Source organism: Physeter macrocephalus, unplaced genomic scaffold, assembly GCF_002837175.3.
Source record: "Physeter macrocephalus isolate SW-GA unplaced genomic scaffold, ASM283717v5 random_719, whole genome shotgun sequence".
NCBI lineage: Eukaryota > Metazoa > Chordata > Mammalia > Artiodactyla > Physeteridae > Physeter > Physeter macrocephalus.
In genome coordinates this window covers 862-13,843 of record NW_021145797.1, presented here as the reverse complement: position 1 = coordinate 13,843, position 12,982 = coordinate 862, and the positions used below count along the sequence as shown (strand labels likewise).

Below are 12,982 nucleotides of genomic sequence, written 5' to 3'. Positions count from 1 at the left end.
AGACTATTACAAGCAACTCTATGCCAATAAAATGGACAACCTAGAAGAAATGGACAAACTCTTAGAAAGGTATAACCTTCCAAAACTGAAGCAGGAAGAAATAGAAAATATGAACAGAGCAATCACAAGTAATGAAATTGAAACTGTGATTAAAAATCTTCCAACAAGGGCTTCCCTGGTGGCGCAGTGGTTGAGAGTCCGCCTGCCGATGCAGGGGACACTGGTGTGTACCCCATTCCGGAAGATCCCACATGCCACGGAACGGCTAGGCCCATGAGCCATGGCCGCTGAGCCTGCGCGTCAGGAGCCTGTGTTCCGCAACGGGAGAAAAGCTGTAAGCGTTCCCTCTAAGATCAGCAACAAGGCAAGGATGTCCATTGTCGCCACTTCTATTCAGCATAGTTTTGGAAGTCCTAGCCATGGCAATGAAAGAAAAAGAAAGAAAAGGAATCCAAATTGGAAAAGAAGTAAAACTGTCACCGTTGGCGATGACATTATACTATACATAGAAAAGATGCTACCAGAAAACTACTAGAGCTCATCAATGAATTCAGTAAAGTTGCACGATACAAAATTAATACACAGAAATCCCTTGCATTCCTATATACTAACAACAAAAGAGCAGAGAGAAAAATTAAGGAAACAATCCCATTTTCCATCGCATCAAAAAGAACAAAATACCTAGGAATAAACCTACCAAAGGATACAAAAGACCTCTACTCTGAAAACTGTAAGACCCTGAAGAAAGAAACTGAAGACGACACAAACAGATGGAAGGATATATACCATGTTCTTGGATTGGAAGAATCAATATTGTCAAAATGACTGTACTACCCAAGGCAATCTACAGATTCAGTGCAATCCCTATCAACTTACAAATGGCATTTTTCACAGAACTAGAACAAAAAATTTTTTTACTGTATATGGAGACACAAAAGACCCTGAATAGCCAGAGCAATCCTGAGAAAGAAAAACGGAGCTGGAGGAATCAAACCCTCTGACTTCAAACTATGCTACAAAGCTACAGTCATCGAGACAAAATGGTACTGGCACAAAAACAGAAATATAGATCAACAGAGCAGGATAGAAAGCCCAGAAATAAAAACTCAGGCACTTATGGTCAATCTACAACAAAGAAGGCAAGAATACACAATGGAGAAAAAAACAGTCTCTTCAATAAGTGGTGCCGGGGGGGCTTTTCTGGTGGTGCAGTGGTTAACAATCTGCCTGCTAATGCAGGGGACACGGATTCGAGCCCTGGTCTGGGAGGATCCCACATGCCGCAGAGCAACTAGGCCTGTGAGCCACTACTACTGAGCCTGTGCGACTGGAGCCTGTGCTCCGCGATGAGAGGCCGCGATAGTGAGAGGCCCGCGCACCGCGATGAAGAGTGGCCCCCGCTTGCCACAACTAGAGAAAGCCCTCACATAGAAACGAACACCCAACACAGCAAAAATAAATAAATTAATTAATTAATTAATAAAACAAAGGACTAGTCTTTGCAAAAAAAAAAAAGTGGTGCCAGACAGCTACATGTAAAAGAGTGAAATTAGAACATTCTCTAACACCATACGCAAAAATAAACCTGAAATGGATCAAAGACCTAAATGTAAGGCTGCACACTATAAAACTCTTAGAGGAAAGCATAGGCAGACCACTCTTTGACATAAATCACAGCAATATCTTTTTTGATCACCTCCTAGAGTAATGAAAATAAAAATAAGAAAATAAGAATAAACAATGGGACCTAATTAAACTTAAAAGCTTCTGTACAACAAAGGAAACCATAAACAGAAGGAAAAGACAACCCACAGAATGGGAGAAAATATCTGCAAATGAATCAACCTACAAGGGATTAATCTCCAAAGTACACAAACAGCTCACACAGCTCTATGTCAAATACAAACAAACAATGCGATCAGAAAATGGGCAGGGCTTCCCTGGTGGCGCAGTGATTGAGAGTCTGACTGCCGATGCGGGTTCGTGCCCTGGTCCGGGAAGATCCCACAGGCTGTGGAGCGGCTAGGCCTGTGAGCCACGGCTGCTGAGCCTGTGCGTCTGGAGCCCGTGCTCCGCAACGGGAGAGGCCACAACAGTGAGAGGCCCGCGTACCGCAAAAACAAACAAACAAACAAAGTGGGCAGAAGACCTAAATAGACATTTCTCCAAAGATGACATACGGATGGCCGAGAAGCACATGAAAAGCTGCTCAACATCACTAATTATTAGAGAAATGCAAATCAAAACTACAATGAGGTATCACCTCACACAGGTCAGAATGGGCATCATCAGAAAATCTACAAACAGCAAATGCTGGAGACGGTGTGGAGAAAAGGGAACCCCCTTGCACTGTTGGTGGGAATGTAAATTGATACAGACACTGTGGAGAACAGTATGGAGGTTCCTTAAAAAACTAAGAATAGAATTACCATATGACCCAGAAATCCCACCACTGGGCATATACCCAGAGAAAACCACTATTCAAAAAGACACATGCACCCCGATGTTCACTGCAGCACTATTTACAATAGCCAGGTCATGGAAGCAACCTAAATGCCCATCGACAGACGAATGGATAAAGATGTGGCACATATACACAATGGAGTATTTATTACTCAGCCATAAAAAGGAACGAAATTGGGTCATATGTAGAGACGTGGATGCATCTAGAGACTGTCATTCAGAGTGAAGTAAGTCAGAAAAACAAATATCATATATTAACGCATATATGTGGAACCTACAAAAATGGTACAGATGAACCAGTTTGCAGGGCAGAAATTGAGACACAGATGAAGAGAACATATGGACACCAAGCAGGGAAAGTGGAAGGGGTGGGGGTGGTGGTGGAATGAATTGGGAGACTGGGACTGACATGTATACACTGATGTGTATAAAACTGATGACTAATAAGAACCCGCTGTATAAAAAAAAATTTTTTTTAAAAGAAACCAAAAAGGCAACTAGAAAACTCCCAAATAATTGGAAATTGAATCACACAATTCTAAACATCCCATGAGTCAAATAGGAAATCACAGCAAAAATTAGCAAAAGACTGCATGGAATAGAAGTGAAATCAGAACACATCAAAATCGGTAAGATGCAGCCCAAGAAGCGCTTAGAGGGACATTGTTAGTGGGGGGACTAGAGGCCAAGGGAGCATGGGGCTGAGAGTCTTTGATATGCCCAAATTCAAGGTGTTACTGGTTCTCTCTCACAGGGGTGTCTTTGCAGTTGGTGCCACTTCCCCATCTGTAAAATGAGTCCCCACTGGACACCCCAGCACAGCTCCGTCCAGCTCCTTGACTCTCACTGCGGTGGTATTACTAACCCTGCATCTCCCTTCGCCACGACGTTAGGAGCTGGGAGCGGTCTCAGCCTCTGCTGCTTGCCAAGGGCCCGAGCCCAACGTCCACATCCTGCTCATCCACCAGGAGCTTAGGAGACCCGAGCTCCACACCCGGGGTCACCGCTGACTCCAGGGCAGGTACTTACACTTCTCCAGCTGGTCCCCGATCACCCTGAGAAAGGCCACGGAGATCATGAGCAGGTTGATGATGAAGCAGGCCTCACACAGCTTCCTGATGGTGGGGCCACACAGCCCTCCGACCACGCCCTGGTAGGTGGCCTGGCCACTGACGGAGGCGGCGTAGCCCAGGATGACCAGCCCACTGATCAGGAAGACCAAGGAGACCTGCAGAACAGGACCGTGGGGCAAGGCGTGCCCACAACCACCCCCCAGGATGCTGATACCACTCCCTCCGGGTCTCACCTGCAGAGGCCACAGCTGCCGACAGCCTAGGGCCTCTACCTGACAAGCCACCGGCCCCCTCCCTTGAAACCAGAGCTGCAAAGCAGGTGGATTCTAGAGGCCGCGCTGGCTCTACGTCTGTGAATCTGAGGTTCCCACCACTCCACACCAGTTGGACAAATGAGGCATCAGAAACCCAGAGTTTGAATTACTTTCCTAAGATCACATGTGTTGCAGGTGAAGAGCCATAAAGCATGGTGGTTAGGAAGCAGGCATACTTGGTTTCAATTCGAACTCTGCCACTCACCTGCTCTGTGGCATGAGGCCCACCATCAACCTCTGTTTCCCCATCTGTGAAATGGGGATGACACCATCTACCTTACTGGAGGATTGCGATGCATTTGCTTTAAACAAAGCACATAACTCACTCAGCTCAGTGCCTGGCATGTGGTAACTGCTCAAGAAATGATGGTCATTCTTATTCTCCAGACTCCCCCTCCAGGCTCTGCTGGAATTTTTTCCAACACTGAAAAATTTTCAAACATCTAGGAAAGTTGGAAGAATTTTCCAATGAACGCCATGTACCCACTACCTAGATTTTACTAGGAGCAGATCACTGTACTTATTTTATCACATCTCTACCATGCGTCCATGTGTCCATCTAAACTTGGGGGTACCTTTCAAGGCAAGTTGTGGATATTAATTAGCATACTTCCCCCTAAAGATTTGGGCGTGCATATCATTAATTAGAGCTTGATGTTTGTTTACAGTCCTTCTCTATTGTAAGCTAAAATTTACACAGTGAAATGCACAGTCTTAAGCGTATATCAGTATATCATTGGAAGGGGTATAGCCAACGTACATGTGCAACCTAAACCCCTACCAAGACACAAAATGTTACCACGTCCCCGAAGTTCCCTCCTGTCCCTTCCCAGTCATTTTCTGTCCCCGTGCCCAGAAAAAAAACACTCTAATATTTTTCTGCTTTTATCCATTTTCTTATCTAGCTTTCCACTGAGTGGTAACGTTTGTGAGGGCCAGCCCTATCGGGCACATTGGTAAAGTTTATTCCTATTTTTGCCAAGTGCTATTTCACTGTGTGGCTAGAATCACAATTGGTTGATCCAGTCCCCTGTTGCCAGACATCTGGGCTGTTCTTCGTTTTTGGCTACTATGAATGAAGAGCTGAGCATTCTAGAATAAGTCATTCTGAGGACCCACGTTTCCTTCTCCTGGACACACACCCAGGAGTGGAATTCCTGGGTGTCAGCGTAGATGTGTGTTCAACGCTGGCAATTTCTTACGAACTGCTTTCCAAAACCTCTGCAACACTTGACAACCCCCACTCCGCTCTCCCCCACACCCCCGCCTCAACTGATGCATTTGAGACCCACTTGCCCCACGTAGTTAAATGTTTTGGAGCCTCTCCAGGATGGACGGCTACCTGTCCCCAAGCTGGACCTGGTCTCCACGGCCAAACTCCCCTCCCCCATTTCTATGGAGGAGAACAACGCAGGAGCTGTGAGGTGCTCAGCCAAGAAGCCCGGGGAGAGCCAGCATGGCCGTCTTCAGACACAGTTCGTGCCCCTGAACAGCAGACTCGTTCTTACGCCAGCAGCCAAAACTAGGGCTGCTGAAGCGAACATCTAACTGGACCGCCTGAGAGAAACTTGAAAGTTCAGAGCCAGGGGGAACATGCACGCTCCCTCCAGCCCCTCGACCTCTGCCCGTGCCGGTTCCTCTGCCTGGAACACCACCACCCCGCCTCCACCACTGTCCCTCACCTGGGGAACTCCTACTCTTCCCCGCTCCTCTCCAGGGTCACCTCCTCCAGGAAGCCTCCCCACACTTCACCCCCGAGGTGGGCTCAACCCTCCGTTTCTGGCAGAACCACCCCTTCCGTGGGCCCACTTTTTTCCCTGTGGTGGGTCAAATTCCCCAAAAGGTTTGTCTACATCCTAATCTCCAGAACCTGTGAGAGGGACTTACTGGCAGCCATCTTGGCAGATGCAAATAATGAACATGTAATTAAATGAAAAAGGGTCTTTGCAGGTGAAATTAAGGATCTTGAGATGAGGTCATTCTGGATGAGCCAAATGGGCCTCAAATCCAACGACAAGGGTCCTAGTAAGAGACAGAAAAGGAGGAGACACAGAGAAAGCCGTGGGGCGATGGGGCAGAGACTGGAGTGACGTGGCCACAAGCCAAGGAACGCCTGGAGCCCCCAGGAGCTGGAGAGGCGGGAAGGACCCTGCCGACCCCTTGATTCGGACTTGCGGTCTCCAGGACTGGGAGAGAATACACTTCTGTTGTTTTACACTACCCAGGTCACGGTCCTCGGGTCCAGGGGCCTGAGGCCACATACCCACAACTGTGCATTCAGCGTGAGGCTGGCTGCCTCTCTCATCCCCCAGACTCTAAGCTCCATGGAGACTGGGATCGTGTCTTTTTGGCTTACCATTTAGCCCCAGAAAAGCACCCAGAACATAGCAGGTGCTTCGTAGGTATTTGGGGATGAAAGGAAGGGAAGGGGAGTGGGGGCTCAGGCTGAGCCTCTGCCAGTGAAGGTGTCTCTCTGCTAACGCAGTGAGCTGTCCACGCAGGAGCGGCTGACCCTCGAGACGGTCCCCGAGCCTCTTAGCAGCCAGTCAGCAAAGAGCCCTTACAGCCCCTGGCCAGGCGCGCCTCTCCCTGCAGCCGAGGAGGGTCCACGCTCGTTAATTTCATCAAACCTCCAGTGCTCATGGGGCCATTCGAGACCTAAAACCTCACACCACTGACCTCCCAGTGGCAGGCATCTTTAAACATTCCTCCCGTCCGAGGGGAGGCCTTGTAACTGGGGACAGGGCAGAAGTCTCACTGGCTAAGAGGAGGGGAGAGTCAGGAAACGATGGGGGAGCTGCTGATTACCAGCCTGACTTCTTCCCTTGTCGGGAGTTTCCACTTATTCATATTTGGGGTCCTCTCTCCCGAAGGCTGCCTGCCTGCTCAAGATGGGATCTTTAGACCATCCTGTGCAAGGAGCAAGCCACCCCAGCAGCATCCGTATTACCCGGGAGCCTGTCAGAGACGCACGACCTCAGGCCCACCCAAACCTGGGCAGCCGGCAGCCGTACTCCCGAAAGGTGCCGGGAGACCCCGCGCGGAGCCCGGGGAGCGGCGCGCCACGTCCCTGCCTCAGCCCTGCCTGGCGTCCTCGGCCTGGTCCGTCTGTGCCTGACCACGGACCCCCACGCGGGCCCCATCCGCTCTGTCGCTGACCCTTTGCGGCTGGAGGTCAGGCTCCCTGTTCCGGAAGCGCGGCCTGTCTGCCGCACACAAGCAAACACCGCTCTGTTGCCCGTCACGTGCACCTGGACGAGCTGGGGCTTGGCGCCGCCGTGGGGGGCTTCTCTGCCCCCCTCCCGCTCCCGCAGATGTCAACCCACCCGTCACGCCACCTACCACCTGACACTGTGTCATTCGACTTCTTGAATCTTGTCCCAGGTCCCCGTTAGAACAAGCTTCACAAGGACGGAGACCACACTGTCTCAGCCACCCGGCGCCAGACAGGCGCTCAGCCAGCATGGGGGTGGCACGGGTTACACCAGACACTACACAGGGCAGCATGTGGCAGCTTCCAGAAGGACAAGAAAGGCCCCACGGGCCCACCAATGGGGCCATTATCAGCCAGCTGCCAGAAAGAAGCACTGGAGATGACGCCCGTCAAAGAGCTTACCACGAAATGCCTGATTCCTATCAGCTCAAGGAAAAGACTGCTAATAAAATGAAGCTGTGCTGATCAGCAGCTCTTTCTCGCTGAGGATGGTCGGGCCCTGGAACTTTCTGGGAAGGGGGAGAGTGCAGGCTCCACACGCAGCCAGCAGAACTGGCCGAACACCGCTGACACCGTGCAGGTTGGAGGCGTCACAGCGGCCTCAGTCCTGACCTGCCCACGAGATTTGGCCTTTCTCTGTGGAGCCGAGACCGGGGGGCAAGAGAAGTCGATCAGTGGCTCGGAGACAGCGCCTCCCCAGCTCAAAGGCCAGGTTTATTGGCTACAGGTGCCGAGCGCTCCGCAGGGACCCAGCGCCCTCTCCCTGCCCCCCCCCCCCCCCACACCGCGCCTGGCTGCGGGGCCCTCAGCCGCATAGAGGATGCTCTCGCCCCGGTCTACAGGGCGATTCCCTCCCCACTTCGTGAGCCGAGCGGGATAGAAAACCAAGAGCCACAGGAGTAATTTCGGAGACAGGCAGCTCTGCAAAAGCAACGCCGAGGGCTCTAGCTGGAAAAATAAAATTAAGCTCCTACCTGCCCCCGGAGACCACCCCCCCCGCCCCAAAATGCTCCCCAGGGGCTTACCAGAGCGCCCCGCAGGGCCCCAGCGCCCCCTCCCTGCCCCCCCCCCCCCCCCACACCGCGCCTGGCTGCGGGGCCCTCAGCCGCATAGAGGATGCTCTCGCCCCGGTCTACAGGGCGATTCCCTCCCCACTTCGTGAGCCGAGCGGGATAGAAAACCAAGAGCCACAGGAGTAATTTCGAAGACAGGCAGCTCTGCAAAAGCAACGCCGAGGGCTCTAGCTGGGGGATAGAAAACCAAGAGCCACAGGAGTAATTTCGGAGACAGGCAGCTCTGCAAAAGCAACGCCCAGGGCTCTAGCTGGAAAAATAAAATTAAGCTCCTACCTGCCCCCGGAGACCACCCCCCCCGCCCCAAAATGCTCCCCAGGGGCTTACCAGCTCCACTAGGAAAGCGGGGGCCACCCCACCCGCCTTGTGGAAGGCCCACGGGAAGCTGAGCAGGCCGGCGCCCAGCGCGGACTTCAGGAGAATGAACACAGCACCCAGTGAGGACAGGCTGGGGCGGGCGGCCGTGGGGACCGGCTTTTCCGAAAGGCCCCTGTCTCCCGGGGTCCGTCCCTCCATGGCTAGAAGCAGCAGAGGGGCAGAGAAAGGGGGTGGTCACGGCACCCTTCTCCAGCTGGGATGCGTCTCTCCTCGATCCAGCCAGAGCCAAGACGCCTGTCCCAACCACCCCCGCCTCTGTACCCCTCTTCCCGAGCATCTGCTCCCCCCGTTCCAAAGCGTTACGTAACCACCTGCCCCCTAGCTTCCGGTCCTCACGCCTTTCCCCTCAACCGACGCTGCCCCCCCAACCTCCAACCTTGCGTACGGGCACTCTTGCCCTCCCACCCCCTTTCTCTTCCAAATCCCCAGCTCCTTCCTCTCCATGGCTGTTCTCACCCAGCCACCCGCCTCCGCGCCAACTTCCACAGTGAAGGGGCTCCAGCCCCTGGTCCTTACCACCAAGTCCAATCTTCAAGGCGACAGACAGTCCTGGGCCATCAGGGATGGAGATTCGGGCTCACTTCAGTGACCCAGAGGTGGGGGAGGAAGGGGCTCTAGCTCCACCGGGGTGGGCAAATGAGTCACGAACTATGGGAGCCCTAGAGAGCAGGTGCTGGGGTCATGTCCCCGAAGCTAGGAGGACACGGGCAAGAGGTCAAGACCATCCGTCCCAAGAACTCTTAGCTTCTGAGACTTCTGGCCTGAGCACGAGAGTCTTAAGACTCCCGGGGGCGGGGCCTTCCCGGCCGCCCGGAGGGTTAGAGAGAGCTCAGCTGGGAGAGATCAGGGAGGCTGCCCCCATCTCACCATCTCCAACTCCTCCTCCCGGGATGCCTCCCAGGCCCCCTACCCCCATCTGTCACCTGCTAGGGGCGCCGAGCCTAGTTTCCCATCTGCAGAAGGGGGTCCGTGTGCCCTCCTCGGGGGGCTGCAGACTCACTCATGCCAAGGCCCAGGCCGTCAGCAGGTGCTTCCTGGAGAGGCTCCGCAGGCGAACGAGCACGTGAATCACCTGGGGTCTTGTTAACAGGCAGATGCTGATTCGTCCCACCTTGGGTGGAGCCGAGATTCCACGTTTCTCACGAGCTCTGCGGAGGTGGGTGGTCCCTGGAGCACACTTTGAGTAGAGACTACCTCTCCGACCCGATACAGTCGGCTAGGATGGCAGAATACTGGCAACGGTCCCAACCCGGAAAACACAGCCCCGTGAAGGTCGGATCTTGAATTCAGAGGTGAACCTGTTTATTCCTGGCGCCCAGGCTCAAATCCCCCCAAGAGCATGTTAAAACACCGAGTGTGGGATCCATCACCAGCGTTTCTGACTCAGGGGGTCCGGGGCCCCTTCCTGAGAACTGCTGCTGTAAGTTAAACGTGTTCAACGCCTCCCCCAGTCGGTCCTTCTCGGTCGAGAACAGCACCAAAGGCTTTGCTCGTGTGCTCTCAAGCCCCTGACCGTGCCACCTCCCTGCAGCGGCTCCGTTCGTACTTTGCGGGCTCTGCTCTATCTGCTGAGCGGCCAGCCTGTCCGCGGGCTCCAGGGAAAAGGGAGCCCGGAGCTGGACGGCGTCGCGGGCCGCAGTTCTGCGGCGACCGTGTGAGCGCTGCTCACGGTGACCCAGGCCTTGCAGCAAGCGCTCCCCGCACCCTCGCTCTGAATCCCGAGGGCTGTCACCGCGGTGCGTCGAGCACAGGGCTCCCGCGGGTGGGGCAAGAGGCTCAAAACGTGAGCGCTGGCCAGGGCCAGGGCCGGAAGTCAGCCCGGAGCGTGTGTCGTCTCAAAGCCAGCAGTGTCACGCTGGCTCCTGCACCCGCCCGGACCCTGATGGTGCCCGGATGGGAGCGGACGCGTAAGGGAGGGTGAGCAGGGAATGGGTGAGCAGACGGCAGGATGTGAGGGGCTGGGGCGCACCCCTCCGGAATTCACATGGCTCTCTCCCCCCACATCCACCCCGAGGCAGTGAGCAAGGAGATCAAGGGCCCTCAGAGCGGCCTGGCTTTGTACTCCTTAATCCCGGCTCTGGCGCCCGGGGCAGCCCCCTGTCCCGCCTGGGTCCCTCATGAGCTGCCCATTACCATGCATGACTTAGAAATTGGCCACCGGGCTGTGAAATTCCACTCAATGGGGAAAACCTCTTAATTCTGAGCAGCTCTGATTTGCACTCTGTCCGGTCTCAGGGCTGCGTGACCTTTCCCGGGGAGGAGAGGTGCCCGTGGGGCCCCATCTGTGTGGGTGGGCAGCCCTGGTGGCACACGGGGCTCAGCCCAGCGCCCCGCACACGGCCCCACGTCGCCCCCCAGGGCAGCACCCGGCAAGGGATGTTCCAGGGTCCCTCCTTTCCGTCTCCACAGAGTACTGGTCACCTGACAGGTTGGGAACTTCCAGGAGAAAGTGACCTCAGCTCATTTCCACAAACCTTTGTCTCACTCTTTAGAACGTTCTGGGAGACAGACCGGGGCAGGGGTCGGGGGGTGGGGTGGTCTCAGCAACCAGAGTGCCTAGGGCTGAGATCCAGGCCTCATTGGGGTCCCCTGCGAAATGGTGGTAACAGCCCCTGTGTACCCTGCAGGGCCCTTAGGAGGACCCAGTAAGAAGAGGGTTACTGTTGTTGAAATACGCACGGGGCAAATCCCATGATCTGTACACGTCTGTGTCTTTACCTCCGCCTGCTTCTCGGCTTCTAGGACAATGCTCTGAACCTGGGCTGCACAACACCCAAGGGACCCTTCAAACTGCCGGCGCCAGGCCCACCCTCAGAGCTTCGGATGAAGCTGCTCTGGACGCCCGGGCACCAGGTTTTCTATAAAGCTCCCCAAGAGGTGTTCACTTGCCGTGAGGAGGAGGAGGAGGTCAGCCCTGTGTGCCTGGGCTCACGGCCCCTGCTCAGCCGCAGCTTTGTGCCCCGGCTTGGCCCTCAGAAGCAAGGGAGTGTGCATGTGACTGGGAGGGCGGGCAAGTGCACAAACCTCAAGTCCGCCTCGGCGGAGGCCAGGGCCTCGGGGCACCTGTGGGATCAGGAGGGAGGACGCACAGTGGTCTGGGGCCTGGGCAGGGACGGGGAGCGGGCAGAGGTGATGGGGAAAAGGCACGGGAAGCCGGAAGCACACAGCAGAGGACGGCGCTGGCTACCGCCCGCTGAGACGGGGTGGAGACCCAACAGGGGCTGGAGGAATGAAACTAGCTGGCACTCCTGAGAGTATTTTTTTGTTTCTAGTTTCATATTTTGATCCCAATAAGCAAATACCACCTGTGGGCCAGCTGTCAAGGCAGCCACAGGCCCAAGACTGTTGACTGAATCTGCAAGATACTCCCTCAGGGGGCACACAGGATGACACACACGGTTAACATTTAGAATTTTTAGGGGTTTTGCCTGGGACAAGGTCAAGCAGGGATCGCTTCGTCTTTTCTTCAGCTTTGTGCCCTGGCTTGGCCCTCAAAAGGCGGCTTAATAAATGAAAGTCCACCTTTCATTTATTAAGCCGCCTTTTTGGAGTGAACCAGACGCTGAAGGAATAAAGCCTCAGGTCTGCAGATACAGGAGCTCGTGGACTTTTCAGGGCGACAGTTGACCTCTGCGGGGAACAGGCGCCAGCACAGGGACAGGAACCCAGTGTGGTCGGTGGGCTGACTGGCGGCTCCCAAAGATGTCCCCACCCTCGCCCCAGAACTTACGGCTGTGTCACCTGGCCACAGGGACTGCAGATGAGAGCAAGTCCAGAGCTGGAGACGGGGCGAGTATCCAGGGTGGTCTGGGTGAGCCCTAATCACCATCCCAGCGTCCCGAGACGGACACAGCGGGGTCAGAGGGCAGAGACGCGCGGACAGAAGCAGAGGGCGGAGCGGTGTGCACTGCAGGTGGCGGAGGGGCCCCCGGCCAAGGGGTGCGGGCGCCTCCAGAGGCTGGAGAAGGCCTGGGAATCAGTTCTTGCCTGGAGCCTCCAGAGGGAACCAGCCCTGAGTTTAGCCCCACGAGACTGATTTTGGACTTCCAACCTCCAGAACTGCAGGGAATAAATGTGCTGTTTCGGGCCGCTGCTTCCTGGTAACTGGTTAGAGTGGCAGCAGGAAACGGACACACCCAGCATCCCGAGTTCTGGTGGTCGGGCACCTCTGAGAGGCTGGAGGCCCACGGCGTGCCCACCCCCCGACCCCCAAGCCCAACAGCAGGGATCTCTTCTCAGCCGCCGAGCAGAGGCTGGGGGCCTCCAGGTGACACGCAGCCCAAGGGCACAGGCCTTGCTGTCCCCTCCCTCTTTTTGAAGGGCTGGTGCCGAGTCGTGATCCGGAGTCCCACTCTGGGTGAAGGAAGAGAAAACTGCACCTTGGATTGGAAAGCGAAAGGGAGCATCTTCAAACAGTCTTAACGTTGACCCTCCTCCACCCACTGCATCCAAAGGAAGAGGCACCCG

The 12,982-nt window shown here is 54.9% G+C and overlaps 1 protein-coding gene across 1 annotated transcript in view; it reads right to left on the bottom strand.

Annotated features, from left to right (window-relative positions):
- SLC38A8 (solute carrier family 38 member 8) overlaps positions 1 to 9,217 on the bottom strand; it is a 34,262-nt gene extending 25,045 nt beyond the window's left edge. The window contains exons 1-3 of the mRNA XM_024124986.3: positions 9,032 to 9,217; positions 8,465 to 8,655; positions 3,493 to 3,691 (exon numbers count right to left, since the gene is read on the bottom strand). Of these exons, the coding sequence (XP_023980754.1) occupies positions 3,493 to 3,691; positions 8,465 to 8,653 (388 nt within the window). The 5' untranslated portion in view covers positions 8,654 to 8,655; positions 9,032 to 9,217. The remainder of the gene's footprint in view (positions 1 to 3,492; positions 3,692 to 8,464; positions 8,656 to 9,031) is intronic.
- Between the last annotated feature and the right edge of the window lie 3,765 nt (positions 9,218 to 12,982).